This window comes from Bufo bufo, chromosome 1 (genome assembly GCF_905171765.1).
Source record: "Bufo bufo chromosome 1, aBufBuf1.1, whole genome shotgun sequence".
Lineage (NCBI taxonomy): Eukaryota > Metazoa > Chordata > Amphibia > Anura > Bufonidae > Bufo > Bufo bufo.
Genome location: NC_053389.1, coordinates 17,466,991 through 17,483,299, shown reverse-complemented (window position 1 = coordinate 17,483,299; position 16,309 = coordinate 17,466,991). Strand labels below are relative to the sequence as shown.

Genomic DNA, 16,309 nt, shown 5'->3' with positions numbered 1-16,309 from the left:
TTAGTTGTTCCATAAACGTTTGTCTCTCTATCTAGCTGCGGTATCGCAGCAGAACCGCACACAACTGCTGCATAATACAAATGCAATATAATATTTCTATGTTAGAAATTATATTATAGGTATATCACACCCCTCAATAATTTTTTTTTGGGGGAAACAGGTATATCACACACGTTGCAATTAGTTGTTCCAATAGCATTTGTCCCTCTATCTAGCTGCGGTATCGCAGCAGAACCGCACACAACTGCTGCACAATACAAATGCACTATAATATGATTCTATGTTAGAAAGTATATTATAGGTATATCACACCCCTCAATAATTTTTTGGGGGGGCAACAGGTATATCACACCCATTGCAATTAGTTGTTCTAATAGCATTTGTAACTCTATCTAGCTGCGGTATCGCAGCAGAACCGCACACAACTGCTGCACAATACAAATGCACTATAATATAATTTCTATGTTAGAAAGTATATTATAGGTATATCACACCCCTCAATCAGTTTTTTTGGGGCAACAGGTATATCACACTCATTGCAATTAATTGTTCCAATAGCGTTTGTCCCTCTATCTAGCTGCGGTATCGCAGCAGAACCGCACACAACTGCTGCACAATACAAATGCACTATAATATAATTTCTATGTTAGAAAGTATATTATAGATCCCGTATATATCACACCCCTCAATCTGTTTTTTTGGGGGGCAACAGGTATATCACACGCGTTGCAATTAATTGTTCCAATAGCGTTTGTTCCTTTTATTTAGCTGTGGTATCGCAGCAGAACCGCACACAACTGCTGCACAATATAAATGCAATATAATATAATTCTATGTTAGAAAGTATATTATAAGTATTAGTGATGAGCGAGCATGCTCGGCCAAACTACTGTTCGGCTCGAGCATCGCTATGCGCGGCTGATCCGAGTGCTCGGCCGAATAATTTGGGTGCTAGAATACAATTTAATACAATGGAATTCAATGGGAGAACCCCAGGCACCTCAGAATATATAGCAATATAGCGAATATTATGTAATAATTATGTAGTAAGTCAGTGATAATATCTGACACTGGAAAAGCTAGGTAATAACTCAGTGTAGATCGTGAGTTATTACCCAGCTTTCCCAGTGTCAGATTTTATCACTGAGTTATTACCCAGCTTTCCCAGTGTCAGATATCATCCTAGTGTAGATTGCAAATATTCTAATTGCCAATTTTTATCGCAAATTTTCCATGCAAAAGGCTACACTGATAAGCTTGTCATAAGACTCAGTCTAATATTCTTGTCAAAAGACTATGAAACCAATAGATGGCGCTATTGAATTATGAACAGTGCCCTTTATTGGTTTTATAGTCTTCTGACAAGAATATTTGTCTTGTCATATGACTGTGAAACCAAAAGAGGGCGCTGTTCATAACTCATTAGTGGCAGATTCTGCTCATTTGCATGTCTTTCCCATATGCCCATGTTTATGCAAATAAAGTTTATACATGACAAAACTGTATAGAAAGGTTATTGAATATTATGTTTGGACAATCAGAAAAGTTTTTGTCGCCCTAATGATATTGATCTAGGTGTGCAGGTCCACCCAAACCATCCAACAGATGCAAAATAACTTTGAGGTTTACTGGTTCTCAGTCAGATGAGAGCTGGTTTGGAATATCTCATAGTGTACAAGGCTGCCATTGTAAGGTATTGACTAAGCCTGTCATCTGTCTCATGGATAGATTGATGGATTGCACATACCTGGCTTTTGGCATATATCCTTTGTATGGTTGTCTATTGTATGTTGTACATAATAGGAGTCTAAGATGCATCCAGCTATCCTCTTAATGCTGTTTCCAAACCATTTTGCTGGGGTTTCCATCAATTTCTAACCTTTTTTTATGAACCACACACCCTCTTCTCTTCCGAGCAGGGGGTACTTGGTTATCTCCCATTAACTTCCATTATACTCGGGTGCTCGGCCGAGCACTCAAATATAGCAATGTGTTCAGGCCGAACACCCAAATACTTTGGTGCTCACTCATCACTAATAAGTATATCACACCTATCAATAGCACACCTATACCAGTCTTTAAAAGGACTTTTGTGGCCCTATTAGATAGCGTTTGGTGTCCCTAACAGCCTGTTCCTGCTCCACACAACAACCTCTCCCTACACTGGCAAAACACAGAATGTAAAATGGCTGCCAGATCAGGTTCTTTTATAGGGTGGGGGTGTGTCCATGTGCTGAAACGTTTCAATTGGCTGTCCTGTCCCACCTGATGGATGTGTCATGGGTCAAAGTTCATCGCAATGCAAAAGAATATGGCGCACACGAACATCGCCATATGTTTGCATGTTCGGCGAATCACGAACGACCGAAATTCGCCGCGAAACGACCGCCGGGCGAACTGCAAGGCCATCTCTAGTTATTGTTCTGACAGATCAGAGGAAGGGCAAAATAATCAGTGACGTCAACACAAACTTACTGCTATGGAATGTAAAAGGAATGCGCCTTTTCTTGGCGCTAACATCGACCTGCAAGGCTGAGTTCATACTTCAGTTATTTGGTCAGTTCTGGCCCCATAACTGCCCAAATAAGTGAAGTGTGTACTTGATTATAAGAGTAAAGCCTGTCATCAGCTTGTCATACTGACTCACAGTATTATTTCACAGGCTCTCTGCAGCCAGGAAATAGCTTCTTTTAACGCGATTCACCGCAAATAAATTAGAATCTAAAATAATTCTGAAAATTTGGCGAACCGGCCGAATCGAATTTTTGAGAAATTTGCTCATCTCTATTTATGACCTCTCAGTAGTTTAGATATAAGGTTTATTAGATGACCAGCACAAAGTGAAAGTAGTATTTAAAAAATTGCCTCCCAAGGTGTACATACCCTTTAATTTTTATTCAACGGTCGTGTGAATGTAATGTTAGGTTGTATTCACACCACAAGTGACTTCTAACCTCTGTTGCATACTGCACTTTTTTGCCTGGTAAAATGACAGTTACCATAAACGAAATCTGACAGATTTTACACATCTGTCATTTTCATTCTTCTTCTCATAAAAAAGAGCAGAACAATGGAAATGATGAAAGCAGGTGTGAACAGAGTCTTACTCAGTATCCAGTAGGATTTTATGTAAGAAGAGTTTTTTTTAACCGTTTTATAGATTATGTTGAGTCACTTTGTGAATATATTATTATCCAGAATTTGAAGTCATTCTTACCTTCCCAGAAGAGAGAATGGATAACCACAAGATAGATCAACATGATTTCCTTCATCGTGATATTGAAATGAATGCTTGGTTTACCTTGAGTAAAGATTGAACAGAGATTGTAGAACTTTAAGTACAAATTATGCAGTAGAAATCTGGATGAAACAGAGTTCATCATCTCATTATCTGTGGCTGCAGACAAACTGTTGTCTTTAGGCTAAAGTAGATATGAATGTAAGAGCCGTTAACTGAGTAATGGACTGGTGTGTATCTTTTTTATGGTTGCTTATTCCTTTGAATGGACTACGTGTTGGCTTAGAGATGACAGGCTGTGGTGCCCATTAAGCATGCTGTGCTCTGATTATCTCATTGAATGAGAGCCTTGAGGGTGACAGTCGAAACATACTGTAGGTACAGGTGACTGGCAAGCCCCAGGAAGAGTTGGTGTTTACTAGTGTCAGAGCTTGTTGATGACCTGTGTCAGGACCTGAATTCTGAAGATCTGTGTAGAGCAAGTTTGTTCCTCTATGGATAGAAAGGCTTGACTGGAGGTCATGGAGGTAGTGAATCAGAGGTTAGAGATCGTTATGTGGGCCTGTTCCCAGCTCAAAAGAATGTTTCCTAAATGATGACAGCAAAATTGTACCACAGAGGAAGCCACTGCTATCATCGTTTTTGGTAACCGGACCCAAATCCGAACTTTGCCAGAAAAGTTCGGGCTTGAGTTTGTTGTTCGGGCATTTAATAAAGCTTGTTGAAAGGCTGCAGCAGCACCAGCTGATATGGAACGTCTTAGCAGGAGGTAGCATTTCAGCAACATGGTGGAGCAGCATGTGTGCACACGCCTACACGTACTGACTGATGGGTCTGCCCCATTCAACTTCTGGGTCTGCAAATTGGGCACATGGCCTGAGCTTGCCCTTTATGACTTGGAGGTGCTGGCCTGCCCTGCAGCCAGGGTATTGTCTGAACATTTGTTTAGCACGGCAGGGGGCGTCATCACAGACAAGCGCAGCCGCCTGTCCACAGCCAATGTGGACAAGCTCACGTTCATTAAAATAAACCAGGCAGGGATCCCTCAGGACTTGTCCGTACCTTGTGCAGAATAAACATGTATACCGGCCTCACCCAGCCATTGTTATACTGCAGCACACTTTCTCTTTGCATTCTCTTTTCTATTTCCCAATTTTATGGGGTCTTCCCAAATAAAATAAAAAATAAAAAATTACAAAAATAGAGGAAAAAAAAAAAAATATACAAAAACTGTGTTGGCTACCTCCTCCTCCACCACCGCTTCCACCTACACCACCACATCCACCGCCTCCTCAACCTCCTACTCCACTTTGACTTCCGCCTCCTAGTTCAAGATCATTATGTTTTACTTTTTTTTATATTTTATGCTATTTTAAGTCATTCCCTATCCACATTTGTTTGCAGGGCAATTGTCCTGCTCTTACCCCCATGTTGCTTCCTTTTTCAGCCCTCTAGCCCTTTCTATTACTTTTTTATAGCCATTTTAGTGCCCCAAAGTTTGGGTCCCCATTGACTTCAATGGGGTTCGGGGTCAAGTTAGGGTCAAGTTCGGGTCCCTGGCTGTGTAGGCTCCCTGTCTTCCCCACTCCTCCTACACAGCCAGTATCAATATGTGTGGCCTGCTGGGGAACAACAGAACTCATTTAAAGGGTGAAGTAGGGAGCGGACGACTCCCTATTTCACCATGTAAATCACTGAACTGCCTGGATGTGCCCTCAACCCTCTGTGCCCATTGCCCCGTTTGCCGCCCCCTCCCCCCCTTGCTATTCCACTGCATATCTTAATAGTCTGATGAAATAGCTACAGTGGATTCTTGTACAGGCTTTATATGTGTATGATAGTTTAGTCATGAATTAGACTGGATTGGGTGGACTAGTCAGTGGGAAGGGTAGCATGAAAGCAGCCTTTGGTGTAAAAGCTGACCCACCATCTGATTGAGTGAGTGTGAGGAGGGCCTGAAGTGGGGTCTGATCGTCCCATGACCAAAGAGAGAGAAATTGTCATGGATAAGTAGAAACAGTTGAGAGTTTGGTATGAGACTATGTGAATTAACATAGTCTGGGTGTAGTTGAAGAGACAACAGGGACCCATCTGTAATACCCAGAGAGGTTGCACTCATTGTGCATGAAGAGCCTAACACAGTATCTAAGGGCTTTGTATCTGATATATCCAACAAATAAGGGTGGAAACAAAGTTCAGGAGACTTGTAGGCAAGCCATTTTAAGACTAGACAAGAAATTCCTGGTAGAATGTAAGAGAGAGAGAGAGACACACAAGTAGCAACAGGAGTGTCTGCAGATGAGAACTGAGCACCATGCGTGTTCTGGCCAGTTCAGTGGGAAAGAACAGTGCACAGGGGACCACAGAGAGCCAACGCAATGCTGAAGTCACATTACAGAGCCAGACCATGACCTGTGTGCCATCTCCAAAATGGATGAGTAGGCTGCAAAGGGGAGATGCATTATATCAGTATAAACACTGGAGTGAAATGCATAAGTCCAAGTTAGTTGACTAATAAAGTTGGTTTCTAACTTTTTAGTGTTCAATTCATTATTTTTTTTTATGTTTCGAAACTGCATCACCTTGTGTATCCTGAAGCCACCAAACAATTGCACTTCTTGAAACCACTCAGTGTAAATGGATACTAACTGCAAGACTGAGGTCAGTAAAGGTTGAACTGTTTGATATTTATGTGGTCTGTGATTGTCTTCTTTTGAAAAGAGAGCTTCTCGAGGAAAGAAACCTTGTGTTATATGACAGCCTAAGCTCCTCCCCAAATATCATCATTTATTGTTTATTTTTTTTTGGTGTATTTTTCATCTTCTAAGCTCCACATTTTATATATAGGTGAAACTCAAAAAATTCGAATATCATGTAAAGTTCATTTATTTCAGTAATAAAACTTAAAAGGTGAAACTAACATATGAGACTCATTACAGGCAAAGTGAGACATTTCAAGCCTTTATTTGTTATAATTTGGATGATTATGGCTTACAGCTTATGAAAACCCCAAAGTCACCATTTTGAGGTTCCCTTTGCTCAGGGGGTATGGATTAATTAGCTGACACTTTGAGCCTAGAATATTAAACCTTTTCACAATATTCAAATTTTAAGCTGCATTACTGAAATAAATGGACTTTTGCACGATATTCAAATTTTTCGAGTTTCACCTGTATATTATATGAAAGAGTGGTAAGATGGATAGGTATATGCACTGATAGATACGTATGAGAACAATGTACAGATAGATAGATAAATAGATACATCTCTATCTCTTATTAAAAAAAAGCAACCTTTTAAACAAAATAAGACACAGATATATACAGATGTAACAGCTAAACTTGTAATCAGTGCATCATGAGGAGGACCACACATTTTAAAGATTTATAGTTTATTCTCATCTCAGCCTTTCATGGCTGAGATAGGAATTACCCTGGTAAATGGCAGCCCAGCTGATTGGGCTGTGCTACAAGGTTTCCAAAACTCCATCCCTGTCCGCCACTTACTATATGTTTATTCCAGTCTCAGTCATGAAAACCAAAGATGGGAATTAAACGCTAATACTAATGTAAAATAATTCTTATTCCCATAGCACCGGTAAAATCAGTCTGATAATGTCACCCATTACATGTACACAGGAATTCAATGGAATACTGTAGTTTGTAAAATGGGTAATACTCACAGATTGGACTCCTAAACTCCTTCTGTTCTTTCAACTGGTAGAAGAATCCTCAATGCCCAACCAAGTTCTCTTTTTCTTCATTTCCTTATTCTGTTTGCAGAAAACTGTATTTCAAAATAGCGTATTGGTTCACACAACAAGGGGTTAGCATCCAGTTCATCTGCAGGGGGCTGAGATGTCCAATTTTTTTTTATTCGGGGAATGCATTTGTATACACAACCCCTTCACTGCCCCAAGCCATCAGTGATTTTATCATGAGTCAATCCATTACTCTAGACCACCAGGGACTTATCTTAACATCTTATTTATTACCCTAAAGTAAAACATCATGGATTTTTATCATGATGCCATTCATTATCGTAGACCACTAGGTATGTAACATAATCCCAATAACTCTTTTGGACCACCATGGATTTATCATGATCCTGTTCATTACCCTAGAGCACTTAGGGATTTTATTATGATACTGTCTCATTGATTACCCTAGGCCAGTGGTGGCGAACCTATGGCACGGGTGCCAGAGGTGGCACTCAGAGTCCTCTCTGTAGGCACCCGCACCCTGGAAAAAAGTCTATGGTGTACCAATATGCCTTAGGCTTTTCCTACATTTATCAACGCAGGGCGCACTATGAACAGCGCAGGCAGCGCACTGAATGTAGGCAGGCTATAGCTAAATGATTACGTACATGGAAGATATACTATATTTGCATTCAGGTTAAATTGCCGTGTTGGCACTTTGCGATAAATAAGTTGGTTTTGGGATGCAGTTTGGGCACTCGGTCTGTAAAAGGTTCACCATCACTGCCCTAGGCCATCACAGGTTTTGTCATGATCCCATTTTTATGACAACACTGCTCTATTCCTGCTGGTGGGCACGTTCACTACCTTCATCACCAACTTTATAGCTCCAGGGCTCTGCTCGGACACCAGAGCAGTGCTATAGATCCTTCTACAGGCTGAGGCCTGATTCCTATTGGCAGTCCCTCTCTCTCTGTCAACAGGGGGTGTGCATGCTCTCTCTGTGGGTCTTAAAGGGTCAGCATGCACTATTTTCTTCCTCAGCCAATTGCTGGCCACCTATGGGTATCTGAAGCACCTTCTCTTACAGAAAGATGACTGACCAACAAGTTTTAGTTCTCTAATTTTCCTTTAAGGTGTGCTGTAGCTTTTTTGCCTGTTCTGTGCACCAATTTCTGCCTAACTTTTGGATTTGACCTGTTGCTTCTTATCATGAACGTTGCCTGATCTCTGTACAGTGACCCATCCTGAAGTGCCTTAATGGTGTCTTAACATGTTTCCCACCACTTCTGCAGCAGAGTCTTGATAGCTTGATCACTCTGCGGACTAATACGTTGTAGCTTGCCAATCTTCTGTGGCCTTGGACCCTGCAGACTCTGTGGAGTAGTGGTCCTCACAGATGAGCTGTCTCTTAGGGCCTCATGGGAAATGGACCACATCCCACCTCCCACCTCACTCTACATCCTTAGAAACAAATAGAAAGAGAGCTCATAGTACCAAAAATCTATATAAATTTTATTGAAGCATGTTAAAAATGACAGAAAATCAATAAAAATAGTACATAAGATGCCGTAAAGCAAGGTGATGAGAGCGGAGAACAAGAAAGAGCGCCACCCTGGGGAGAAAAGCACATGGATATGGAGATGGAGGAATATGGTAATGAAATGATATATAGCATGGGAACAGAAAGTACTGGGTACAGTGCCCAACCCATGAAATAAGTAAGAAGATGATCAAACCATAAAATGCCAGGTAGAGCAAGGTCATCTCATGCACCCCCAATGGCAGAATGCAAACACATGAGAGATGGAAGTATGTTGCATAAAGAAAAGCAAAGTGCAAGTGGACCGAAGGATCACACAGCCAGAGGGGGGCAGCAGGAGACCGGAGCTCACCTGAACAGACCGTGTGCAAAGAGACCCAGGGTGGCGCTACCCCAACGCGCGTTTCGGCGTGCCTTCGTCAGACTGACTTTTCCTAGCTCAGCTCCACCCTTGGCAGAAAGTCGGACCAGCCCACTCAAACGAAGAGAGGAGGAATAGAATGGTAAGTTCTATTCCTGTTATCAAAAATTGTCAACCCCATCTGCTGGTGAAAAAAAGTGCATTACATGTCATTAAATTCACATTGCATAAGAAATATATAAAATGCAGTAAGCAAAGTGTGAAATAGTAACAACTCTGGAGTATTACACATAGACCAACAAATATTTTATTATGATTCCAACCTTGTTATGGCACAATGTACTGTCATGTACTGTTTCTTTTGTATCTCATCCCGGGCACATCCTGCTCCTTCTCTTGACCCCCGTGGGTCACCAGTAATTAAACAAAGACTACGCTACAAGATAGAGATCTGATGGTTCTACTGCAGTGAAGTCAAGATTACTGTATACGGGTTAAAGAGTGAAGACCAGAAGTCTTCCAAGATGATGCCTTTAGGAGTATTCCCAAATCATATTTGTTCAGTTGTACAGTAGATTCACATCCACTTCTGTAACAATTTGCTCAGGCCATGGATCCCGCAAGCCCACCCAAGGTGGGATTAAGCAGTCAGTGCATTCACTAGGAACAACTACTTTAATATTTAAACTTAATTTCTGGTTGTCTGGACTCCGAAGGTTACCACTCCTGCACTGCCCCCACAAGCTGCATCATCTGCATCACAACCTCAGAGATCCAAAGGAGATCCAAAGATCTGTCATGGATTCTTGAATCAACACACCAATCCTTTTTGAATTGCAGGCTCACCAGTTTCCTACTGCCTGGGCAAAAATCTCTTTTCTTTTGTGCCTCCTGTCCGGAGAAGCCTTAGCCTGGGTGACACCCCTCTGGGAATGAGGTGATCCTCTGACCTACAATTTTCTGGAAGCTTCTTTCCTATTATGTCTCCATCAGATATTACCGTATTTTTCGCTTTATAAGACGCACCTGATGATAAGACGCACCTAGATTTTTGAGGAGGAAAATAAGAAAAAAAATATTTGAACCAAAAGGTGTGCTTTTCTTGGTTTTGAACTAATGGTGGTCTGTGTATGACGCACTGTTATGGGGGGACCTGTGGATGACGCACTGTTATGGGGATCTGTGGATGACGCACTGTTATGGGGGGACCTGTGGATGACGCACTGTTATGGGGGGACCTGTGGATGACACTTATGGGGGGACCTGTGGATGACACTGTTATGGGGGACCTGTGGATGACACTGTTATGGGGGGACCTGTGGATGACACTGTTATGGGGGGACCTGTGGATGACGCAGTTATGGGGGGACCTGTGGATGACGCATTGTTATGAGGGGATGTGTGGATGATACACTACTATGGGGGATGTAGCATCATATATAGCATCTTATGTAATGGGGGTCACTATTCACACAGGGACAATATACTGTGACACATATGATACTGTGACCAGCATAAGATCATCTTATGCTGGTCACAGTATCATATGTGTCACAGTATATTGTCCCTGTGCAAATAGTGACCCCCATTACACCTCAGGACACACAGTAGACTTTATATGTAAAATCTTTTAAATGCTCTGCTTTCTTCTAGACCAGTACTCACTATAAAAGCAGCACGTGACGTCACTCACTCAGTCAGTCGCGCTCCTGCCAGCTTCATTAATGAAGTGGGAGGAGCATGACCGAGTGAGTGACGTCACGCGCCGGCTGGACCGCTGCTTTCATAGTGAGTACTGTTATAGAAGAAAGCAGATTGTAATGAAGCAGTTTTCATATGTAAAGTCTATAATCTTCAAGCAGTATCTCTGCTTTTAACTAGGGCAATCCTCTGTAGTGCAACTCACTATGAAAGCGGCAGGCAGGGCGGCAGGGTAACCTCGCGATACTCACTCATTCACGCTCCTCCCACTTCATTCATGAAGGAAGTGGGAGGAGCGTGAATGAGGGAGCATCGCGAGGTTACGCTGCCGCTCTGCCTGCCGCTTTCATAGTGAGTAGCACTACAGAGGATTGCCCTAGTTAAAAGCAGAGATACTGCTTGAAGATTATAGACTGTACATGTGATAATTGCCGTGAGCGGGGTCCGATGTATTACAGTACAGTGACTGCATCGGGCCCCGCTGCAAGTTTTGCCAGCCTCCGTCCCCTCCTCCCACCCCTCTGATACATCGCGGCTTGCGATGTATCAGCATCACCAAAGTAAACATGGCAGTGTTCGCTTTATAAGACGCACTGCCATTTTCCCCCCACTTTTTTGGGGGAAAAAGTGCGTCTTATAAAGCGAAAAATACGGTATGTCTGCCATCCATTTTTAAACTCTATCCTCAGAGCTGTTTCTGTTTCGTTCCATTACAGATGTACCATGGTTAGCACTCCGGCTGTTAACTCAAATTTCTTAACTCATAATAATTTCATTATCTTGAGACAAAAGCCATTGAAAATCAATTGAAGGTGTTTGCTTAGATTAGATAACCAAACTCAGAAATCTCAGAAAAATGGAGTGCTAACCATGTTACATCGGTATGTATGACGGAAAAAAAAAAAATGTCGACAGGACTTTATTTTTCGTCGTACATAACGGAACGAAAACGGAACCATCATTTGTGCCCATAGAAATTTATTAGGCTACTTTCACACTAGCCTTTTTCCTGGGTTGAGCAAAAACGCTTCCGTTACTGATAATACAAACATCTATGTTTTTATAGGTTTAAAAGTAATATCAGGAAGTATTACTTTACTGAGAGAGTAGTGGATGCATGGAATAGCCTTCCTGCAGAAGTGGTAGCTGCAAATACAGTGAAGGAGTTTAAGCATGCATGGGATAGGCATAAGGCTATCCTTCATATAAGATAGGGCCAGGGGCTATTCATAGTATTCAGTATATTGGGCCGACTAGATGGGCCAAATGGTTCCTATCTGCCGACACATTCTATGTTTCTATGTTTCTGTATCCGTTTTGAACGGATCTGGTTGTATTATCTTAAACATAGCCAAGACGGATCCGTTATGAACTCCATTGAAAGTCAATGGGGGACGGATCCATTTTCTATTGTGTCCATTGGCTTGCATTGTGGGTCATGACGTCTTGCTCCGCATCCCAGGACGGAAAGAAAAATTCAGCATGCTGCTCTCCGGTGTGAGAATTGCTTTTTGGAGCATTCCATTCTGTTCAGTTACGTTTTGTCCCCAATGACAATAAATGGGGACAAAATGGAAGCATTTTTTTCCGGTATTGAGACCCTATGACGGATCTCAATACCGGAAAATATTAACGCTAGTGTGAAAGTAGCCTAAGGACAGAGCAAAACCAAATGCCTCCAAAAGGTTCCGTTTTGCATTCCGTCCTTAAATTCCGTTATATTTCGCTATAACCCTGTTATAACGGAACGGTAAAATGGAATTGTGGACGCATATGGAATATGGGAACCCACCCTAACTTTTGCCTCTACTGTGGTGACACAGGTCATTATGTGAGAATTTGTTAGCTCAAGTCAGGAAACTCCAATGCCTAGAGTTCATAGGTGAGACATCTCTAGGTGAATACACTCTCTCTCCAAAATTGACAATTTCCATGGGTCTATTAAGCAGTGACATCCGTTATACAGGTCTGCTTGGATTCCCATTTCACAGGTAACTTTCTGAATTAGGCTTTGGTGACCCAGTACCTACAGTATGTTTGAAACGTCCTTGTCTGTAGTATATTCCACCAGAATATTTTTTCCAGAGCTTTATGCTACAGTAAACATGAATCTTCAGATGGGAGTCATGCATACAGAGTAGACCTCCATCTACTTCATGTCTGAATCCATCAGTCCTCTACTGCCATAGTTACCTTGGCTCCACCTTCATGCATGTCATCAATTGGAACAGTGGGTAAATTCTATGATGGGGAACATGTCACTCATGATTTCTCTCTTGAACATCACATCTCTCTATCTCTCTCTAACATTCTACTGGGAATTTAATGCCTATCAGTCTCCTGAGCTTTGGTTCCACCCTTCTCTACTGGTCATATCATATACAGAGCCCTTAGATACTGTGACAGTCTCTTTATGCACCAAGAGTGCAACCTCTTTGGGTATTACAGATGGGTGTTTGTTGTCTCTTCATCCACACCCAGACTAGGTTAATTTACATAGTCTAATACCAAACTCTCAACTGTTTTTATTTATCCATGACAATCTCTCTCTCTCTTTGGTCACACATTCAAAGGCTCTGTCTCATGGTCACAGTTCCATGTGTTTGCATGAAGCTTTCCATGTTCTGCTTAGTTATATCTGGTAGGCAATCTCACTATTGGACAATCAGACCCCAATTCAGGCCCTCCTCACGCTGCTTTTATGCTACCATTCCCACTGACTACTCCACCCAATCCAGTAAAGTTCAGGACTGAACTATCATACACACTTGAGCTGCGTGCCATAAAATGATGTAGCTCTCAAGGATTGGAGACATCTTCTGAAGGATGTTTGTCTGCCCATTGTATGTATCTTGCACTTCTATCCTGCGGAAAAAAATGTCAAGGCAGATGCCCTTTCCCAGTACTTTGATCTTGATGACCAATAGCAAGAGCCTTGTCACATCAGTGATCCAGCCTGGATCATTTAATCTACTCATGTTCTGGAGGATCCTTGCATGGGGCATAAATCTAAAATGACAGGAAATTCTGTTTCCACAAGACATTTTTTCCCACTACTACTGGTGGCTTATGCATTCCCAGGATGTCCAAGACAATTTTCTCTCCTGTACCAAATGTGCCTAGTACAAGTCCCCTCGGTAGAGACCTGCCGGCTTACTCATACCTTCGTCTGTACATGATGCTCTGTGACAGCATATTAAATTTTATTATGAAACTTTCACCATCCATTCACCATCTAATATACAGTAGGTGGTTGTGGGTTGTTTTTCTAAGATGGCACATATTGTCCCTCTTTCCAGTCTTCCCACACAGATCTATTCATTAAAGATGTCTTCTGTCCCTATATCCAACACCTTATAAAGTATGAGCTGTTGATGCTACACTCAGGAGTTTCCTCCAAATTTGACAAGGGACTAAAGCTTCTTTGGACAAGGCGTCTGATTTTATGAAGAAGTCTGCAGGCAGAAAACACCAGCTGCCACCACATTTCTCTGCTGGAAACAGAGTCTGGTTATTCTCCAGGAATATTTGGCTAAAGGTACCCTTGGCCAAAGTTCTCACCTTGCTTATTTCATGCATTTGATGTTTTAAGACAAATCAAACCCATCTGTCATATTCCTTTCACTTTTCTAACTCCTTTCATGTGTCTCATCTCAAGCCCTTGAGGCCTGAGGCCTTATGTTACGAAGAATGGGAAAAAAATTACTTAGTGGACTGGAAGGGTTTTGGTCCTGGGGGGAGATCCCAGGAGCCTGCTGAGAGCATCAAGTCATCAGTCCTTTCTGCAGTCTAGATAAAAAAGAGGAGGTGTAAGGATGGCCGTATATGTCCACTGCTGTCTCAAATTCCCTGGTAGGCATGGCCGCTGGAGCACTCACTGGGTATCCTGTACTGTTTCTTTGGCAGTTTGTTCCACCAGATTCCTACTGCCCCTCCCTGGTTGGCACAACCACCCGAACAACAGTAAAGGGAAAGTGTGAGCACCTTAGTTTTCCCTGCCCAATGGCTTGCCACCTTAGGGTATTTACGACACCTCCCTCTGTGAGTAGGTGCCTGAGAACTAGGGTGTTGTAGTCTAATTTCCTGTAAAGATTAATCATTGTCTTGTTGCTTGTCTGTATACGGATATCTGCCTGTTTCTGAATTTAACCCTTTGCTGCCTGACCTGCCTCTTTATGTTCCTCACATTGACCCTTATCTGCCTACCCTGACCTACCCTTTATTGCATAAACTCTGTTTGCCCTGACCTTGGCCTGTCCCTGACTATGGTTTTGCCGGATCCCCTGGTGCTCGGCACTGGTGTCTCTTGGCCCCAGTTAGACAGAAGTTAGTGAACAGAGTCCACTCCAGGAGACAGTTGCCTGTTGGTTCCCCTGCAGCAGAGCACAGATGTCTGTATAAAGGTTAAGGGTGAAGACCAGGGGTCTGCTAGGTTAGGCCATTATAAGTATCCCCCAGTTAAATCTATTCAGTGGCACAGCAGATCCACATCTGCTTCCGTAAAAACTTTTAACCCCTTAAGAACACAATATATATATTTTTTCATCTACAATAAAAGATTATTTTTTTGCTGTTGTGTTTTTAATGCCACCTTTGTGAGATACGTACAATGTAATGCATATTACACATGCTTATTTTGTATAGTGGAAAATTATTATTCTGTGGATCATTACAATTGTCAATATCAAATTTATAGGCATGGCCTAGCTGTCTTATCTACTTGGCAGACCTTTGGACCATTTTTAGGCCCATAAAGGGAGTCTTTCACCCCTATACTGACCGTTATAGAACACTAACACCATTATCAGCATTATAGTCCCCATATGTGAATGCTACTTACTGTTTAGCTGGCCGTCGCTTATTTTCTTCAAAAAACACTTTTATTCAATATGCAAATTAGGTCTGAAGGTGCCCAGGGGCGGCGTTCAAGCGGTCGGTGCCCAGGCCCCCTCGTCGCTGTTCATCTGAAACCCCTCCCCTTTCACCACTCTGGCCCGCCCTAGGTTCTTCTGATTACCTCCTCCCTTCAGTGTGAAATGCCGCGCCTGCGCCATGCACCCGAATCACCGCGCCTGCGCACAGCATTACCCATTATGGGCGGAAGTTCACACTGAAGGGAGGAGGTAATAAGAAGAACCTATGGCGAGCCAGAGTGGTGAAAGGGGAGGGGTTTCAGATGAATAGCGACAAGGAGCCTGGGCAACGGTCGCTTGAATGACGCCCCTGGGCACCTTCAGACCTAATTTGCATATTGAATAAAAGTGTTTTTTGAAGAAAATATGCGACGGCCAGCTAAACAGTAAGTAGCATTCACATATGGGGACTATAATGCTGATAATGGTGTTAGTGTTCTATAACGGTCAGTATAGGGGAAAAACTCCCATTAAGTGCCATGGGAACTCGAGCAGTCGCACAACATTATAATGGCTTATAGCACCAATGGGGAGACAGAGAGTACCAACTCCCTCTGTCAAACCAATTAGATGCTGCGCTCAACATTGTCTGTGGCATCTGAGGAGTTACATTTCTGGAATCTGGAATAACTCTGATTCTCGCAATTGTAGCAAAATGTCAGCTGTATTTTACATCCTGTATTAAAGAGATGGAGGACAGTGGATATCAGACACCACACAATCGGGCGATAACACCAGTAGCGTGGTCATGTGAAATCATATGAGTGCTGCTCAGCTGATTAGTGTAGCAACTGGATGACAGCAACATTAGTCACTTAAAGAGGAAGTAAGTACCAAATACACATGTCTGCCA

At 42.4% G+C, this 16,309-nt stretch overlaps 1 protein-coding gene across 1 annotated transcript in view; it reads right to left on the bottom strand.

The window, feature by feature from the left end:
- Positions 1–16,309, bottom strand: part of LOC120991506 (sialic acid-binding Ig-like lectin 12) — a 95,379-nt gene that overhangs the window by 47,470 nt on the left and 31,600 nt on the right. Inside the window, exon 7 of the mRNA XM_040420575.1 lies at positions 3,218–3,422. Within this exon, the coding sequence (XP_040276509.1) occupies positions 3,218–3,422 (205 nt within the window). The remainder of the gene's footprint in view (positions 1–3,217; positions 3,423–16,309) is intronic.